Raw genomic sequence first — 17,975 nt, forward strand, 5'->3', positions numbered from 1 at the left:
CAAGCTTATTCCAACCGGCTGCTAAGTTCTGGAGTTCCTCGAGGTTAGCGGTGTATGGTCCATGCAGCCTTACCTACAGGGACCTAGCCAGTGCGGGAATCCTTTGGGGGCTGTACACACCACCTGGTCAACGGCCCGTCAGACGATACACTAACCATACACGCACGCGTCATGGCCTGCAAAGCCTCGTCCAGCTGCATGGAACATGTTCGTTACTCGGTTGTTTCGAAAACGCTGTAGGTCGCCGCGCACACTAGCGAACCGAGTACCACCGTCAAACATTACAGCTTGGCATACAGCTTGTTTGCCGTCTCTCCCTCCGGAAAATCCAGGGACCTGGCTTGCCAAGACGCTGGAACACTATTATGCTAGCTTTCCGCCCAAGATCGTCTCTTCACGATGTCTACATTGCTGATAGTCTTGCACTCTTTACTTGTACTAAGTCTTTCGGTCACTGTTACTCGATCAACAGGACTGAAGTCTATTGCGTTATCTCTAAGCAACTCTTACTTTTTCCCTCAATCTTGTCATCCTATCTACCGTCCATTGCAAGAGATCTCTGGTTAAATCCAGATATCCTTGAGTACGACATCTTTACCCGTTCCCGATCGTTATGGACAATTCCATTCGCCAACCTCGGAAGTGGTCTTTAGCGGAAGATCAGAAACTCCGCGAAGAAGTGGAGGCCCAACGTAAGTTACACCTGTTGCAGGAGACACAGCCCACGTCGTATTCTATGCTCCGCAGCTATGCAACAACCTCTGCATATTAGTCTTCTCCAAGCAAGCTAACTAAGCATCATCAGTTGTGGAAGGAGAAGTCAAGGATTGGTATGTTGTATCCATCCCACCCAAGTCTGGAACTAACAGGATCCGTAGGTGCAGGATCGCCGATAACCTACCCGGTCGAACGAACAAAGACTGTCGAAAACGGTGGCACAACTCGGTGGCAGGAGGCCTCAAGAAGGGGCAGTGGTCGAAGAGTGAGGATCAACTGCTTTCGAGAGGGGTGCAACAGTACGGCCAAAAGTATGGTTCAACAAATAGAAGTACATACTCGTACTGACTACTATCAACAGGTGGACAGTGGTCGCAAGCTGTGTCGGAAGTCGCAGCGCAGACCGTGGGTACTACAATGTATTACTACTTCGTCGCTGACCAATCCTCAGAGTGCGCAAAGCGGTGGCAGCAGTCACTCGATCCGGATCTTGATCGAAGCGAATGGCGCGACTTGGATGTCAGTGACAGCAATCTCGCAGACGATACCCTATTTTCCCTTGCTGACAAGAACTGCTTAGGACTCAGCACTTATCGACGCAGTCCAGCGACTAGGACGACACTGGAAAGACATCCAACGAGAACATTTCCCAGGAAGATCAAAGAATGATATCAAGAACAGGTTCGTTGTTCGATATTTCTTGTTAAACTATCTCCTAACGGTTTCAAGATATACGGTCCTCGTGCGAAGATACCAGAACCAGGGCATCACCCTTCCCAATGCCCCAAGTTCTCCATCCGACTCTGGTACACCGGCCCTGTCGAGCTATCCCGAGGACGATGACTACCTCTCCCCCAGCTCTCATATGTACGATACGTTCCTGTCAACACCCTCACACGGATCAAGTCGCCATTCCTGGTCAAGCTTCGACAACGATGCATACTCAACATGGTCATCTCCACAAACATACGCCACACCTACCGTTACAGCCGACCGAATCCCACACCATTCATCGGTGACTCCTTCTCAGTATCTATACACTCAGCCACCACTGGGCTCCAACATGCCTGCCACATGGGATCAAACGTCGCCCTACGCACATCACCCCTCACCATCACTGCACACCGGTGCACCCACGAGCCCATCAGTGTATGGCTACAGCCCATATTCGGTCGCCCAGCAACCAATAACGACCCACAACATTGCTTACACAGCCTCCACGGAGCGAGCAGCATATGCCACGATGCCGAATTACTCGCCACCTACTGCATCAGGTCAGCGGGTTTACGACCAAAGCGCATCGGCAATGTACCGTGACCCCAGACATCCACAACATCCTTACTATCAGTCGTGAGGCTGTGCAACATGTATGTTAAAGTGTGTAGCTTGGCAGTTACTTAATGGGTCAGATTTGGCAAGTACTTGATAGGTCGAGTTCTGAGAGTCTCGTCACACAGCTGCAATAAAGATAATTTTCCGCCCACAAAGCCCCGACCAATCTTTCGTTTCACCGAGTGTCAATTGCGTTTCAAACACCACCTTGCAAACCTTGATGCCAACTACTGCAGGTTCTCTAGACGCGAAAGGGCCTAACCACGTGACAAACCCGCAAGTGAAGACCCCTGATTGGCCGCCTAAGCCCAGCACAGCCTCAACCCCGAGTACAAGTCGGACGCCTCGCACCTCCATTGCGTTAAAGTTACCCAATCCAGTAAAGTGCGCATCTACGGAACAAAAAGAAGAACAAAAAGACAGGATCGGTTACCTAGTCGAGTCAAAATAGCATCGTCCCCACTATCACGAATCAGGGTTGTTTCGCGGCGGGCCACGCTGTTTCTTTTTCTCTGCCTTGAAGACAGCCTGAGCCGTTGCAGGCCAGCACGCGCATCAATGCACCGGTGATCACATACATGCTAGCTAGCGTCAGCTAATGTAGAGTGTCCTGATCCGCGCCCATGTCCGCTGCACGATGCACGATCTCGTTGCCTGGACCGCTGTTTTACCTGCCTCATCCGTTGCGCGACGCGTGTGACTTTTTCTCGTTTACACACGCGAGTCCCTGCAGCGTTTGTCACTTGCAGATGGCATCATGCCATTCTGCTTCGCTTGGGCGTTGTTTGTGTTGAAGGTTTTTTGTCACGATACCCCGTGCGCCTGGTGATGGCTGATGGCTTGCCGCATAGCGGTAGGTACCGTTAGCATGGAACCTTGAAGTTAACCACGTAGGTGGAACGGCGTCCCGTTCCTGTCGATCTGTGTCGTCAATGTACGCCATACATTGTTCTTCACATTGTCGGACCGGACTTTGGGTCTGCTTTCGGTTGGTTTGTTCCTTCGTTGCTGCCTTGAGTAGGCTTCGTCACCCTCGTGTTTTTGGCATGATTTTGCGGGAGGGAATACGCGTTCCTGCATAGAAGGAATGTATATTTGGGTATATGGACGCTTTGGGAGGGTGACATGATGTCAAACATATGATGTCAATTATCCGCTGGCACGTGGTAGGCTTGTATTCGGTATCGCCCGTCGAAATCTTCGCCGATGCTTGATTGGAAACTATGTGTTGGCGTGGGTGATTGGCATCGGCATGTATGCATGATGAGGTCGAAGTGGGCACTTTGAAGCTATGGACGCGCAAGGGAACTAGGTCCTACGCGGACGAGAAGACGTCTACCTCCGTCACTTGTCAAGGGCGATACCCGCGTTAGACGGATGTAGTCTCTACAGGTTGTCACTTGATACTGCGAGACCAATGCTCGCTGCTGTGACTATCTCTACCCTGACTCTTCAGAGAAGAGCATCTGACAGTGTTGTCAATCCGTTTATGATAATAATGATAACGGACCTACATTCACGTACACGATGTCCAGACCAAGTGAGCCAGGAGAGTCTCCACGTTCCGTCACTTCATCCCAGCACTGCATCAGAAACTCCACACCCCACACCCCACAAGCTCCGAAGCACAATCAGGCAGCTGGATTACTATGAATAGGTAGACTATGCGGCACGTTCCCCTAGATGCCCAAAACCCACGTACCGAGAGCTACATCACACTGTTACATTACATTACAATACGTGAAATGATACAGCGGGACCCAGGTGACCACGCTTTGGGGACTCCGCCTCGCTGTTTGCCTTACCAAGAGCCAGCGGGATAGTTGAGACGCGTGGCAGTTGTAGATTAAGCTTTTCGCTTAGCCGTAAGACGGTCCGCTTTGGACGGCCTGATGTGTTCTTCGGAGGGCCTAATGTGTGGACGTCTTCCGGCGGCAGAATGGGACGTGTTGAGATTAGCTTGGGTCATATGGGCGGAGGAAAGACTAGCGTGTTATCAAAGTAATGTTTCCCTGAAACATCATCAGAAGTGACTATGTAACTACAAGTCCTTTTTCAAACTAGCTCCTGACATCATATACATCATTCTCTTCTTCTCCTCTTCGTTGGGCTCTTCCCACCAGTTGTGGAAGTTGACAGGCTTGAAACCTCTGTCACGCCATTGCTGCACCTGCTCCGGACCGACTTGATGCCACGGCACGTCCATATCCTTCGAATCCGATCTTTGACGTAGCTCTCCACGGTGTGACCGATACCCCTGTCATCGTTTCACTTGGCCAAAAAGAACAAGTCGAACATCTTCTGCTACTCAGTCGCTCGACTGCTTTCTCTATGCCACCCACCATCTTGTTCTTGTTGCAGGCTTGTGGCTTTATCTCTGAACATTGTTTCTTTAAGCGAGGCGTTCAGACGTCCAGGAGGCTTCGAAGGCTTGGGTAAGTAGAAGCTTTCGCTGGCCCGATCTCTGATCTCTTGAGGCGCACTGATATCACCCCAGCGAGGACGGGCTCTACGGCCTAGTGTTGATCTCGGATCCTGTAGCTTGGAACGATCGTAGTCATATTACAGGTCCTGTGTCGTGAATCGGGGTCTCCGATGTTCTAGTTCTTCTTGTCTTGGTTGCCCTCCATTCTTTTCGGCCCGTACTGAAGTAGTTGTTCCATGTCTTTCACTCGTTCGGCGTCGCTTTGCAGATGCTTCATTCTTGCATCTCACTTTCCTCCTCTGACGGGCAGATTGTGTCGGGGACTCAGCGTTTTGCGCTCCAGACGCAGTGTCTCGCGGCTGCTTCTCGGGATCTTGACTGGCATCGCGTCCCGCATCAGCACTACTCCTTGCTTCGCCTCGCGTCCGTGGCATGGTCCAACATCTATTTATTAAGGATAGGACAGACAAGTAACGAATGCACTGATAAGACTTTGGGCACAGAGTTGTTCGAATGTTTTATTTTGACTTGACGCGTTGCGCGCCACAGCTTGATGTTAGGATGACGTCACGTGTTCACCCCTTCCACGCGAGCGATTGGTGAAATCGCAACTACATCGGAACGAATCCTTGGTCGACCCGAGGAACCTGACCGTGTCTCGGCCAAAGCGCACCATCTACTTGTATCATCCTCGACCCATGCGATGGAGGTCCAGAAAGCCTCCCATTCTGCCTCGTATCCAGACCACTAACCGGCATATTATCAGCGTTTCAAATATTACCCGTCGGATAGCACCCCTGAGTACAACACAACGCACTGAGCACCGAACGTGTGTGCATTACAAACTTACATGCATCGAGGATGATAATCAATCGAGGGAGGCTGGTCCAACGACCGTTAGCAGTCTCGTATACACCCCTCAAGCTCATGCACAATGAGCTTATATGCGCCTCCATGAGACCATCTTCGTGCTTCGCCACCGTTGGCACGCGTCTCTTGTCGCAATGCAGTAATACGGGAGGCATACCTCTTCTCTTTCTAGAATCCGTGCCGTAGGAGATTGACAAGGGTGTCCGCTGGAGCGGTGTCGTGCATATTACTTGCATGCTTTGACTGGGCAACAAAAACATGCCTTACAAGGCAGAACAGTGATGCGCAAATGACTTGTAAGGTTTTGGAGCCGTATCTATTGTTTCCGGCCATTGCAGTAGTCCTGGTGCTAGGTTCAGCAGAGATGCATGCACTACGATAGCGCGCCCGAACTGTAGCGTGAGCAAGTAAAGAGCTTGTCTTTTCTGTGGACCGGCTGGGTGGGTGGGTAGTTGGCAAAGGCGGGGTTTTCGGATATTGGCAAAATCTGCGAAGTCCCGACCCGCATACCCAAACAAAATTTTTCCATCTCGATCGAAACTTCATACCAAAGAACTCTGCAGTTGTAGAGCGGCTCAACAGTTTTACTTTTGCTTATATAATTATTATACATGATCACAGTTCCATCGAAAGCAACATCAGCCCGGCTAGCTCAATCGGTAGAGCGTGAGACTCTTAGTTATCACGTCCTAACAGACACGGTTGTATCAAATCTCAAGGTTGTGGGTTCGACCCCCACGTCGGGCTTTCCTTTTTGCCGTGCTGTCGTCCATCGTAGTCCCGAATAGGAGGTGTTGGAGGTGTTGCTGTGAAGGACATTTTTTGGACTTTCGCACTAACCGACCCACAACGACTACAAATCGCGATAAGAACACTACAGCAGCACGTGGGGCTGTTCCTTAAGTCGAGCTCTCAATCTAGAAGTTTTCGTCCAACAGAAGATCTAAAAGGAGGGGTTAACGTAATGGTGGTGGTGAAGGACATTTTTGGCCAGACACGCTAAATCATGCACGCCCACCAAAACCCCAAGATAACGGATCATCTAATGAGGCACTCTCCTAATTGTAGCACCTAAGAAACAACTCTTGCTCTTCTTCAACATGTACGTTATGAACCCCAGGCTCTTTTGGCGGTGGCTTACTTGCATCCTTACCTAGGTACACAACGCCCATCCAGTCATCCGGATCATAAGCCCACTCAATCTGACTGGCTTTCACATAGGCCTTAGGGAGATAAAAGTGTCAGTGTTTAGTGAAACATCGTGTCGAATTGACTAGGGAGATAACATTGTGATATGGCCGAGTCTCCCCAATCCGCAGATGTCCATGTCGTCGGTAAGCCTCTTAGTTCGCTCATGTACCCCACCCTTCACGAAGAGGGAAGCCTTGCACTGCCCCACGTAATTATCATTTGCATCAACATGGAGCGCAACTTGTTCCTTCTGGCCATATATTGTCAACCCTCACCCCATCGATGGCAGATCGCCGGACTTCATCGCCACCCGTCCTATTCCTCCATCACTGTGTTTCGCAGCTCGTCTTAGATGTTACTCTGAATACTAACGCAGCCTAGTGACACTCGATATGCCACTCGCGCAAAGGATTCGACAGCTGACCAGGTGAATAGTGATTCTGCTAAGATGCCACAAATGATGGTTATTCACTAACACCGGAGATATTAGCTACGGGCGCGATGTATTCACTGATTCGGTTGATGACAGAAGAAAGCTGAGAACCCAGCGCAAGCAGCACTGCTATACCACTTCAGACTTAATTCCTCCAGAAGGAGCCACTGAAGCGCACACAAGAACCACTACAATGCACACGCGAACATATCGATATCGACAACTCAAAGGATTACATTCAATAAGATTACTTCGTTTTCTGCCTGACTCCAACAGTGAAGACATACGCTGTACAATCGACGAGTACGATACAGAAGCAAAGCACATCCCTTATGCAGCACTTTCATACGTCTGGGGAGATGCTAGAGTCCGGCACGCCATCACGATAGATGGCAAAACTGCATACGTCACGTCCAATCTTAAAGAAGCTCTGGCACATCTAGCCGGCGAGTTCTCCGAATGGAGCTTTTGGATTGATGCTATCTGTATTGATCAAGATAACACAGAGGAGAAGATGTACCAAGTTGCCCAGATGAGAACTATCTACAGCAATGCAGATGGAGTAGTGATGTGGCTGGATCCGGGGAACGAGGAAATCGAGCGATTAAAATTGGTGATAGAGTCACACTACAAACACTGCCCCTTTCTCCATGAGTCGATCGAAAGCTGTAAGCTTTTCATAGATGCCGGTCTCGTCGCCGCGATGCAGCATCTCGTGCAACACCCGTACTGGTATCGAGTGTGGATTATCCAGGAAATTGTCGTTTCCAAGAGTACAATATTAATGTGTGGTACTACGATGCTGCACTGGCCTCATCTTTCGCAATTTCTTGGACTAGTACACTTCGGCCACTTCACACTCCCGCACCGGCTGAGAGTTAAACAAGATGGCCCCGGGGGTCAGACTTTTCATATCCATCGTTTGTACTCCATGTCTCGAACTTCCCTGGACTTGGCCAATGCCTTGGTATTCTCCTTCTCGAGCTTTGCGACCGACAGTCGCGATGAAATCTATGCACTTCTCGGTTTACTGAACACAGGGGCTGGTCGTCTTATCTCGCCCGACTACACACTTTCGCCATGCAACGTCTACTGTCTTGCCATTCGCGCCATGTTGGTGGATTGCCATTTCGAAAGTTTCGCGTTTGAGTGGCATGGGAGAATCGACAGCATACCTTTGGCATGCTTAGACGACACTTTTCGGCGCGAGCGAGCACCAGGAGGTAAGAAAGCAGGGCGATTGCGGCGGTCATCGAACCGTTTCCCGTTCAAAGGGTTCAGAAGTCCAGTCAAAAAGAAAGTCCCCACAGATACAGGATGCAATGGGATCGAGTGTGGGACCCGATTCAATATGCGGCACGTTGCAATGTGGCACAATTATCCCGAACTCACACCATCGACTCCGATAATCAGCCAACCACCGGTGGACTTGCCCTCTCCATCGGGCATAATGGATACCGTTAGGATCGCACATTGGCACAAATTCTTCACAGAGTACAACACGACCTCGCTTATCAAACAGTGTGATGATATCGAAACCAAGAGACCTTTTTACAACGGGACCGCTAAGCACATGGTGCTTGCTGGACTGTACCTGGGCCTTCATCCAGTTCAAACTTAGTTCGACCAATCCATTACTCGGAAGCTATACCGTTGCCATTGGGTACAGACTTTCCTCCCACGACCGCATCATCCAACCCTGCTACTCTCAAGTCAATCACAAATACCCTCTCCAACCCATCCACTCAACACCCTTCTTAAACACCACCCCAACAACCCACGACTCACCCACACTCAAAGCCCCCACTACAACCGCCGATGCCACCGCCCCCATACTTTCCCAGCCTTTCTTTCCAAACCAACACTGCAAATCGAGGACCACTGGCCCATGAACCAAAAAAGCTGCATAACTGTACTTCGCCACATCCACGGCTCCAACCATCCAGCGCTTGCTCAGGAACGCCAAACGCGGATTATAGAAAGCTTTCAAAAGAAGCGAAGCGAGAGATAAGCCAGCGAACTCGTTGAAGAAAGCGTAGAGGAACGCGAGTAGGTTGGGGCCGCCGAAAATGAGGGGGACGATCTCGGAGAAAGACAAGCCGGTATCGAGTAGGGACTTGATGTGAAAGAAGCTAAGAGAGGCGATAAAAGCAGTTATAGTACCGACTATCCGTAACGTGGAAGAAGAGATGGCGTTTTGAAGTGAACGACCGGAGCGGTGGATGTAGATGCCGGCGGTGTAGTAAGTAACGTATTGGGATACATACGCCAGCTGGAGGAACAAGGGCCAGAATGCTCGGCCTACTGGGTAGTGGAGTCGGATAAAAAAGGATGAAGTCGAGATCAAGGTCAGAGTAGCTAGAACGTGGGTTGTGCGGAAGGACTGTGGTTCCTCCGCGGGGTTGACCACGCTCGTCGTAGATCGCGTCACCACCGACGACGCGCTGGTCTTGACCTCGCTAGAGACGGAGCCCGAGACCACTTTCTCGCTCGCCGTCAGCGACTCCGTATGGTTAAAATACCCCGGTAGCACACCAGCAAACACCGCATCAAAAGCTAAAAGCGTAGCACAATACCAAACCGGCCCCCCAACCCCCCTCACACTCTTGATGCCCTCCCAAACCTCCCTCCCCACAACCTCCCATTCCTCGCCCCTCAACCTCCCCGCCAAAACCCCCCTCAACAGTCCCCCTCTCACCAAACAAAACACCATCGTCGGCACACCCAGCCTCCTCCACTTCTCACGCACAAACTGTAATCTAGTTTTCTTCTTCGCGGCGATAGAGGAGAAGTACGCGGAGACGAGGAAGAAAGAGCCCATGAAAAACGTTTGGTTTGTGACGTTGAAGAGGACGAGAGCAGGGGAGCTATTGGGGTAGTAGCGAGGGGAGGTGTAGGACCAGGAGCCTGCGCCACCGTAGGGGACAGAGGCGTGGTGCAGGATTACGAGGGCTGTTAGGCTCGTGCGGAGGTTGTCTAGGGTGTGGGTGCGTGGACTGGCCATTTTGCTTCGATATTATGCTGAATTGAGAGGTAGTTTGGTATTAGAAGAAGTCATTTAAGAAGGTGATTGCTATCTCTCTTTATCTTGCTTCATTCCATATATGTGGCCATCATTTTGGTGATGGATGTAAGCAGCGGAGTATACACGCGTGAAGAAAAGTGGGGCTGGTGCCTGGTCGTGTAAGACGGAATAAACGAGACGGAATGATCATGGCACGGAGTGATGATAGGCCACCGCCCCAACGCTATCTTGTGTTTTCTTATCCTTCTACTATCAAGCGAAGTAGCTATTCATCTCCATTGCGACTACCAGCCGTTCCATTTGGTTCTCTTCTGCGGTGCCTCTCCCTTTGCCATAGCCTTGTTTGCCCGTCAGGCCTCGGCACACACTCAAGAACACCCGTATTTTTCCTCTGAGCTTCGCGTAAAGACCTTTTACACTTTCTTCACTCTGTTGCGTGTTCGCATTCTGCATCTTGGCGAAGAGAAGGATGTGGTCGAAGATATCTTCTACAAGCGCCATGATCTTTCGCTGTCGCTTCCGGAGCAAAAGCGCAAACAGGATGCTGTCTAGACATCTCTCGTGCGAATCGCGCAGAGATGCAACGCCTTCCGTGACACGCACTCCGAGTTCGCCCGCCGCGTCTTCCTCGTTTAGCCTCGTCTCGACCGTCCGGACCAAGGTGTCAAAGTCGTCCCACGGCTCTGCAATGCCGGTCTGGAAGACGTAGTTGGTGAGCGTTATCACGAAGTGATATGCCTCGGTCCTGAAGTAGCGAGCGTTGCTATCTGCATACTCGCGTGGCAGATGTGATACGACGAACAGCATGCGCAGAAGCCGCAGCAAGAATTTAAAGATGTAGTCGTACTTGTCCAGAGAGGTACTAGTAATCACTAGATTTAGCGGGGCTGGCGCGACGTATTGCAACCGCAGGAAATCGAGGGCATGCAACGCATCAGGGTCCATGACCTTCTCTTGTTCCGCCTCGGTGAGGTTGCGGATAGCAAAGTTGAGCTGTCCAGGAAGCTCATCGTTGTCTCTGTTGTTAAGAAGCGCGGTAGGTACAGCTACAACTTCATCGCCTTGTGTTGACTGGTAAAGCGTCGACGAATAGTAGCTCTCACTGAGAACGCCTCGCAGTGCCAATCGAAGCTCCGAACTCGCTGGCGGCCATGACGTCCGAGACCCTAGTTGCAAACCCATATGTACTCCGCTACGCATCCTTCCTTTGTGCCGCTCGGCACTCTCGCGGTCGGGGTCGAATAGGGCGGTTGCTAGTAGAGATGAGAAGACACCGTCACCCAGAAGTTGATACTGCCGCTGTAGAGACAGGTGAAGGCGCAGCTGATGAGAACGAAAGAACAAACGGATCGTGGCTGCGTTGACCAGTTTCGCTTGTGCGGTGATAAGTGGGCGAAACGACAGAGTAGATGCTAGAGACATTGGTGGCGAGAACGTATTGGAGACGGCCTCGCCATCTTCACTTGTTCTCTCCAGTGTCCTCTCTATGAGGAGCTGCAGCTCATCTGGTAGCGTTTGCGATGACCATTTCGGTGTGTCATCCATGCGCCGGATAGAGTCTTCAAAGTATCGATCCAGGTCCTCAGGGTTTGTCGGGACCTCAGTCGCAAAACCTGGTGCTGATTGAGTAGAGAGAGCGGCTGTCTCGTCATGTGATCCTGTGCTGAAAGCGAGTAGAGCTTGTCTAAGCCTCTCTTCGTATGCTTTTGCTTTTGACGCTAGTATCTCGATATCTTGCCATTGGAAGCCCCAGTCCATGTCCGGGGGCTGCACTGCCAACCCATCAAGGCGAGCCAGCGGATGATAAGGGTGCTGCAACTTCAAGAAGCGAAGACTGTGACCTGTCTCGAATATCGTGTTGCCGTCTTCTGGGGAAATGAACCTTGGCATCATTTCGGACCTGTAGGCGTAATCCAGTGTGAGTGTATCGCCAGTGGGGTCTTCAACGGTTACAAAGCTGTTGCGTTGCCAGACAGGCACAGACACTTGCTCTTTCCTTATGCCCATCCATTCACCGAGAAGCTCCAAGCTCGGTCTGGATACCTGGCTAAGCACCTGACATGATAACTGGCGAAGCTGTTCATCTCCCTCCTCCAGCTCAAGCAGGCGGTGGTGTAGTATGGATGACAGTTGCTCGTTGGTTTTGGCGTGCTTGACGGCATCGGCCATACGAGCGACGTGGACGAGGATATTACGAGGCTTGGCGAATTGGTGCTGAAGCTGAATGAGCGAGCGGATCTTGGTGGATTGCTTTCCCAGGGTGGCTTCCAGGCTTGAAAGAACGCTTGTGATTGATGTGGCCAAGGCAACCCTTGCAGGGATAGACGCAGCCGAGGCGAAGGTGCGCTCTGCGAAAGAGCGAAGGTAGAGGAACGTATTGCCAATGAATGTAAAGTGCGTGATCAAGCTCTGCGCTGCCTGTAGGCTCAGTCCCGAAGCTCGTCCATCCGGTATGGCGGGCTGGAACGTCTTCAGCTTTGGATTGAACTGGAAAAGTATAGAGGATCGGCCTAGGCCGAGGTTCCAGAGCGATTGTAAGAGCATATCTCCCTTCAGTACGCGACCGGCAGTCTTGCCCTCATCGCGTATCAAGGTCGCATCGAAGATCTTGGGGCCCTGCTCCGTTATATATGGTGTTCGAATTTCGACGTGCCTTCCCTTCTCGAATGACTCCCAAGTATAGAACAGGACATCTTTATTCGCAGGTCCTAGGTCAAGGGCTATCTTCCAGACGTCTTCTTCAGGCTCTAAGGGCGGTGTCTCGATGGGGATGCTGGAGTCGTCGAAACTGTCGAGCTCGGGCAGGGGTCCGAATTCGAACGTGTCCAGATCGGGCAGTCGCAATTCACGTTGGAGGTCATGTTTGGGCGCGTAAGGATGGTCGAATTTGATTGAAGAGACTGTGGCTGGTCAGCAACGCGTTCACATGCTCGGTGGAAAAGACGCGACGACCCACTGTCTAGCTCGAGGGGAGCGAAGAGCGACGACTCTTGAGAGTCATCGTCGAAAAAGGAAGGCTGCCTCCACAAGTGCTCGGTGCTGAAGACGTCGTGAATCGAATCACGCGCGTCCATGGCGGCGGATGTGGAGTAGTGGACGGTGAGGGGTATGACGCGCCATGGTTTTGGCGATTCAGCCCTACGCGGACCCTTGCGCCTTCCGTCACTGTACCTGCAGCTCGCGACTTCGCGTTTCTTCACTCACTCACTTCCCTTCCCTCCCCTCCCACCACCAAACATCCACAACATGCCGCCCCGGAAGAAGGCAAAGGCGAGTGCAGCTTCAACGCCTCTGCGCGACACTCAGCCCCAAACACCCCAAGATTCTGGCGTTGTGCAGTCGCAAGATGAGCTGCTCAGCGACCCGTGGGCCGACGAGCAGGAGACACAGCTTCTGAAAAGCATGATGAAGTGGAAGCCGACGGGTACGAAATAGTGAAATCTCTTGTTGAATGCGTCATTGACATTCTCAGGCATGCACAAGCACTTTCGCATGATTTCCATCCATACCGACATGCGCTCGCACGGCTTCGCTAGTGACGACGCTCCTCACACGCGCATTCCCGGTGTCTGGAAGAAGCTGTCGCAGCTATACGATCTGGACGCCCTCGATACGCGCGAGAACGAGTTCGCTTTCTCCGAAGACCCCGACCCGCTAGACCCCGACGACGCCAACCACATGCCCGAATTCGAGCTGCCAGAAGACGACTATGGCAAGCTCATGTGGGACCAGCGCTTCCATCGTGAATCTTCTGCCGCCGACTCATCGCCACCTATGACGCCTATCCAAAAATACAAAGACCTCTATGCGCCAGGCATCGGCCTGCTAAAAGACCTCCCAGATGGCGTGCACTCGCAAAAGGCTGAGAGTGTGACTGAAGCTACACCCGTACCTAAGAACGCAAAGAACACAAGGACTGGAAAAGCTACAAAGGGCGGAAAGAATACCAAGGCTGGAGCCAATGCTGCAAAGAACAGTAAGGCCCAGAGCACCGTATCTGAATCCGCAGAAGAAGAGGATGAAGATGATGACGATGAGGAATCTAGTCCCGAGTCCGAAGAAGACAGTGCGCCGACCACTCGCAGAACGAATCGCGCGAAACCAAAGCCAGCGCCAAAGAGAACAAGAAAAAGGTAGACAACTGCAATGTGGGCTTGGGCAAGGCGTTTGGATTTATTGATACCCGGGTTCCGTGTGTTCTGTCGCAACAACACTTGAGCACGTGGAAGAGAAGCGTTTGATCGTTCTCGAATACACGTGTCATTCGTACCGCCTCAGGTGATTGGTCGATCACATCTCACAGCATTGGGCGTTTGCACATTCACATCGATACCTTCTCCGCAGGCGTGTTACCTCTCCGTGATGTATGCACCGTTTGCATGGTCACGGGCAATAGTTGAAGAACGCACAAGCCTTACTATAAGATCCTGCACTCTTCCTCTCCTCGTCTTCTCAATTGACAGAACAGGATTCTACTACGGCCGACCATGGAGAAGTTGCCACAGGAAATACTCGACGATGTCTTCATTTACATCTTTGATACAGAGCAACTCACGACTGAGCGTTTTGACAACGTTTCGAAAACCTCCTTCCATATAGTACTTAATTGCCGGCTCGTCGCACGCCGCTGGTTCGATTCAGAGACTTTGATCCGCGTCTTTGTTGGTGTACTTTCCCTGACACCTTTCGTGTGGTACAACCATCGCCTGCCAGCACTTGAAGAGATAAGTGAGATCCCAAAGTACTCTCGTGGTTTCACTCGAGCGATCACAATCTGCGGTATGGACCTGGGTCTCGTTACCCTTAAAAACCATGACCGCTGGGGTCCTGGTCGCGATGAGCTCGACAAGGAGGACTCTGTCACACATTATCTTGTGCACCTGCTACGCCAGTTTAGCTGGATAGAGCACTTTCGATACTACCCAATCCACCCAAATTGCCTCGATGGCACCTGGCCCAATTAGGAAGTAACGGAGTCAGACCGCACTTCGCTTGAGATGTGCTTCCAAGGAGGACCAGAACGCTTCAGCTATGGATATCCAGCACTCACTGAAGGCGAATACTCTTGGGAGGGTGTTCAGAAGGAGAGCTAGTGGATTTTCCCTAAGGTGAGGGAAAAACTGTACGAACTGCATGTGAGACATACATTGACTTTGTGTTCTTGCATTTGCGGATCATGGAAGCATTCGAGGAGTCCCATGTCCGGTTACATTCTTTCGAGAGTCCACTGCTCGGTAATAGGGCGTCGCACTGCGCGATCACATTTGGTACTGCCCTTCCCGCAACTCTCGAGAATCCATATTTCGGGCGCGATCTCTTCAGGTGGTTTCCCAGATATTTAAAGCGTGTCGCTATCACCATTACCCAGCACATCAGCAGGCCCTTGTTAATATCCGACGGTCTTGAAGAGCTAGAAAACCTTGAGTACCTGGGAATTACGCTATCAATGAGTCCACCGCATTTTAGCCGATGGAGAGGTCCTTTCGATGCACCGTTCCGGCTAAGCTACTCCTGGCCTGAATATGCGCCATACCAACTAGAGAAGCTGAAAGAGTTCCGCTTGATGGCAGACCAGCAGCATTCGTTCGATGAGCACGACATTATTCGTTCTATGAGAATCTTTCCGAATGTTAAGAAGCTTGCATTCGCACACATTCTACTAGATGAAGCTGGAAATTGGAGCATTCTGCTACAGCAGCTAACGGCCCTCAATCTCGAAGAGCTATGTTTGCTTGACCCTCGAAACCTAGTCTGCGATTATCCCCAACGTCGAATCCGCCATCTTCATGGTGTTCATGCACCCCTATCTCAAATTGCCGTTGCCTACACTCCCGGGAACTCAGAATACCGACTACCGCATGGTCAAGTACGTCGATGACGGTCATCTGTTGCTGGCAGCGCAAAAGATTCGCCTGATCGATACATACTCATTATGGACTGCCAAGGCTCACCCTGGGCTGAGCAGAACTTTCGATTATCCTGGCTTTGCCATCTTCGAAAAAGGCGGAGATGATGGTTGATCTGGCGTCATCACTTGCAGTGTATACGAAAGGATCCGGTTTTGCGGAGATGCATCCATACCACGAAGAAGTACGTTTCTTTCGAGTAGCACTCATTCTGGAGGGGCGCCCTGGAAGGGTCTGACATATTATCCTTTTCACATTGACAATTCGGTGTTGCAAGGTTGCAACCAAGAGCATCTTCATGGCATCTTCCATCTATGTAGTTCCAGGGGACTGGATAACTATGTAGCCTGTTAATACACTGCGATGACTTTCACTCTTATCAATACCAGTTATGTTCATTTTTCGCCAGACTCATTATAAAAGTGATAGAATCGCCGGTCGCTTTGAAGACATCGTAGTATCACCAATAGCAGCTAACCTCGCCGCCGCCGTCCCCGCTCTCCTTCCAAAGACCGCCCCAGACGTCAAGCCGCTACCTCCAGGATAATTGCCATAGAACAAACCACCCAGCATCTCGCCAACACAAAACAGCCCTGTGACCTCTTTTCCAGAGTTCGATACTACCGCCGTAGTTTCCGGGTTGACAGCCAAACCTCCGAATGTGAAAGTAACGCCGCAGCATACTTTGACAGCCATAAACGGGCCTTTATCAAGCGGTAACGCCCAATTCGACTTCGCCAGCTCCAGCTTCTTCTTGGATGACTGCGTGGTAAGACCATCCTTTACCGCCGGGTCCCACTTCCTCTTCGGATTCTCGTTCTGCGCCGCATAAACCGCCTCATTGTACTCCTTTATCGTCTTTACAAACCTTTCCGGCTCATTCAACCCCCCCTGCCTCGCCAGCTTCCCCGCCAACTCCTCAAGTGTATCCCCCCAAACCTTCCTCACCCTCTCATCCCTATACTCCTCCTCCCTCAACCACCCCACAACCCTCTGGTCCCAAACCTGCCACGCCACCCCATCCGGCTGCCCATGTATCGCTCTCCCAAACTTCGCATACGTATAGTTCCGCATGTCGATTCCCTCATCTACAAACCTTCTTCCGTCTGTATTAACCATAATGCCAAGCGGATACCCCGACTTAGTAAACTCGTTCGAAACAACGCGATCGCCGCTGTTAGCAGGCGCATTAGCATCCCAACACGTAGAATGGCACCCCGACCAATTCCCCGCTTGCTTCGCATCTACATCGCGGATAGCGTACTCGAGGACTTCGCCTGTGTTGAAAGGCGTGCCGCGGACACGGGCGAGATCCCAGGACGGACCGAGGTATTGGGCGCGCATGCGTGGGTTAGCTTCGAAGCCTCCTGCGGCGAGAATGACGGTTTTGGTGGGTATGTGGGTGGCGGTGCCTTTGTGGTCTACGACAACGCCGGTGATGGCGCCAGAGGGAGATGTTACGATGCGTTTGGCGGGCGTGGAGTAATATACTTCGATTCCGTGTCTCTGGGCGCAGGCTTGGTGGTCTTGGATGAGACCTTTTCCTCCGTCTTGCGTCTTGAGTGCCATGCCGCCCCAGAACTTGTAGCGGCCGTTTACTTTGTAGGCTTGGCGGTTGAAGGAGAGTTGGTATCGGATGCCGTTCTTTGCGAGCCATTTTATGGCTTGGTTGGATTCTGAGATGAGCGCTTTGCTTAGGTCGGGATCTGAACGACCTAAACATACTCGATCCATGTCTTTCTGGAAATCGTCTTTGGTGTATGGTTCCATGTCTATGAGTTTCGCTGTTTCGGCATCGACGTTGTTGACGATGGATAAGAGGTCGCTGGTACCGTTGTGCACGGTACGAAAGGCGCCTGCTGTGAAGTAGCTGTTACCTCCGGCCCATCCTTCAGGTGCCTTGTCGATGAGGACGACGCGGCGTGCTCCTTCTTCTGAAGCGGCTGTTGCAGCGGAGAAGCCCGCATTCCCTCCGCCTATTACTAGGACGTCGATGGTAGGGAATGAGGTCAGTTGTCTCATGGTTGCGGGCGTTAGGAAAACGTGACTGTACGGCTACCAGTAAACGTCTGAATA

At 51.5% G+C, this 17,975-nt stretch overlaps 7 protein-coding genes and 1 non-coding gene across 8 annotated transcripts; 5 read left to right on the plus strand and 3 right to left on the minus strand.

Annotated features, from left to right (window-relative positions):
- Positions 1–514: 514 nt before the first annotated feature.
- On the plus strand, positions 515–2,170 carry BKA58DRAFT_196758 (Homeodomain-like protein). Its single transcript, XM_046165735.1, has 7 exons — positions 515–692; positions 806–830; positions 879–1,028; positions 1,079–1,122; positions 1,169–1,236; positions 1,298–1,398; positions 1,447–2,170. The coding sequence occupies exons 1-7, from the start codon at positions 614–616 to the stop codon at positions 2,069–2,071; spliced, it is 1,092 nt and encodes a 363-aa protein (XP_046024454.1). The 5' UTR covers positions 515–613; the 3' UTR covers positions 2,072–2,170.
- A 3,815-nt stretch (positions 2,171–5,985) lies between these two features.
- BKA58DRAFT_t48 lies at positions 5,986–6,091 on the plus strand. Its single transcript has one exon. It is a non-coding gene; the product is annotated as a tRNA-Lys (tRNA).
- A 1,070-nt stretch (positions 6,092–7,161) lies between these two features.
- BKA58DRAFT_412291 (heterokaryon incompatibility protein-domain-containing protein) lies at positions 7,162–8,589 on the plus strand (the record flags this gene model as incomplete). Its single annotated transcript, XM_046172345.1, has 3 exons — positions 7,162–7,484; positions 7,518–8,085; positions 8,119–8,589. The coding sequence occupies 3 exons, from the start codon at positions 7,162–7,164 to the stop codon at positions 8,587–8,589; spliced, it is 1,362 nt and encodes a 453-aa protein (XP_046024455.1).
- Positions 8,590–8,637: 48 nt separating this feature from the next.
- Positions 8,638–10,108, minus strand: BKA58DRAFT_197014 (uncharacterized protein). The gene has a single exon (XM_046165740.1). It carries the CDS (start codon positions 9,970–9,972, stop codon positions 8,686–8,688), a length of 1,287 nt encoding a protein of 428 aa, XP_046024456.1. The 5' UTR covers positions 9,973–10,108; the 3' UTR covers positions 8,638–8,685.
- BKA58DRAFT_197017 (Spc98 family-domain-containing protein) lies at positions 10,109–13,071 on the minus strand. Its single transcript, XM_046165741.1, has 2 exons — positions 12,950–13,071; positions 10,109–12,893 (listed from the first exon to the last, which is right to left on the minus strand). Exons 1-2 carry the CDS (start codon positions 13,065–13,067, stop codon positions 10,246–10,248), a joined length of 2,766 nt encoding a protein of 921 aa, XP_046024457.1. The 5' UTR covers positions 13,068–13,071; the 3' UTR covers positions 10,109–10,245.
- A 71-nt stretch (positions 13,072–13,142) lies between these two features.
- On the plus strand, positions 13,143–14,305 carry BKA58DRAFT_197026 (chromatin modification-related protein EAF7-domain-containing protein). The gene is made up of 2 exons (XM_046165742.1): positions 13,143–13,417; positions 13,466–14,305. The coding sequence occupies exons 1-2, from the start codon at positions 13,240–13,242 to the stop codon at positions 14,128–14,130; spliced, it is 843 nt and encodes a 280-aa protein (XP_046024458.1). The 5' UTR covers positions 13,143–13,239; the 3' UTR covers positions 14,131–14,305.
- Positions 14,306–15,063: 758 nt separating this feature from the next.
- BKA58DRAFT_197028 (uncharacterized protein) lies at positions 15,064–16,092 on the plus strand. Its single transcript, XM_046165743.1, has one exon. It carries the CDS (start codon positions 15,170–15,172, stop codon positions 15,869–15,871), a length of 702 nt encoding a protein of 233 aa, XP_046024459.1. The 5' UTR covers positions 15,064–15,169; the 3' UTR covers positions 15,872–16,092.
- Positions 16,093–16,274: 182 nt separating this feature from the next.
- Positions 16,275–17,921, minus strand: BKA58DRAFT_421828 (fumarate reductase flavoprotein subunit precursor; the record flags this gene model as incomplete). Its single annotated transcript, XM_046172800.1, has 1 exon — positions 16,275–17,921. The coding sequence occupies one exon, from the start codon at positions 17,919–17,921 to the stop codon at positions 16,314–16,316; it is 1,608 nt and encodes a 535-aa protein (XP_046024460.1). The 3' UTR covers positions 16,275–16,313.
- Between the last annotated feature and the right edge of the window lie 54 nt (positions 17,922–17,975).

This window comes from Alternaria rosae (assembly GCF_020736505.1).
Source record: "Alternaria rosae strain MPI-PUGE-AT-0040 chromosome Unknown BKA58scaffold_6, whole genome shotgun sequence".
NCBI classification, from domain to species: Eukaryota; Fungi; Ascomycota; class Dothideomycetes; order Pleosporales; family Pleosporaceae; genus Alternaria; species Alternaria rosae.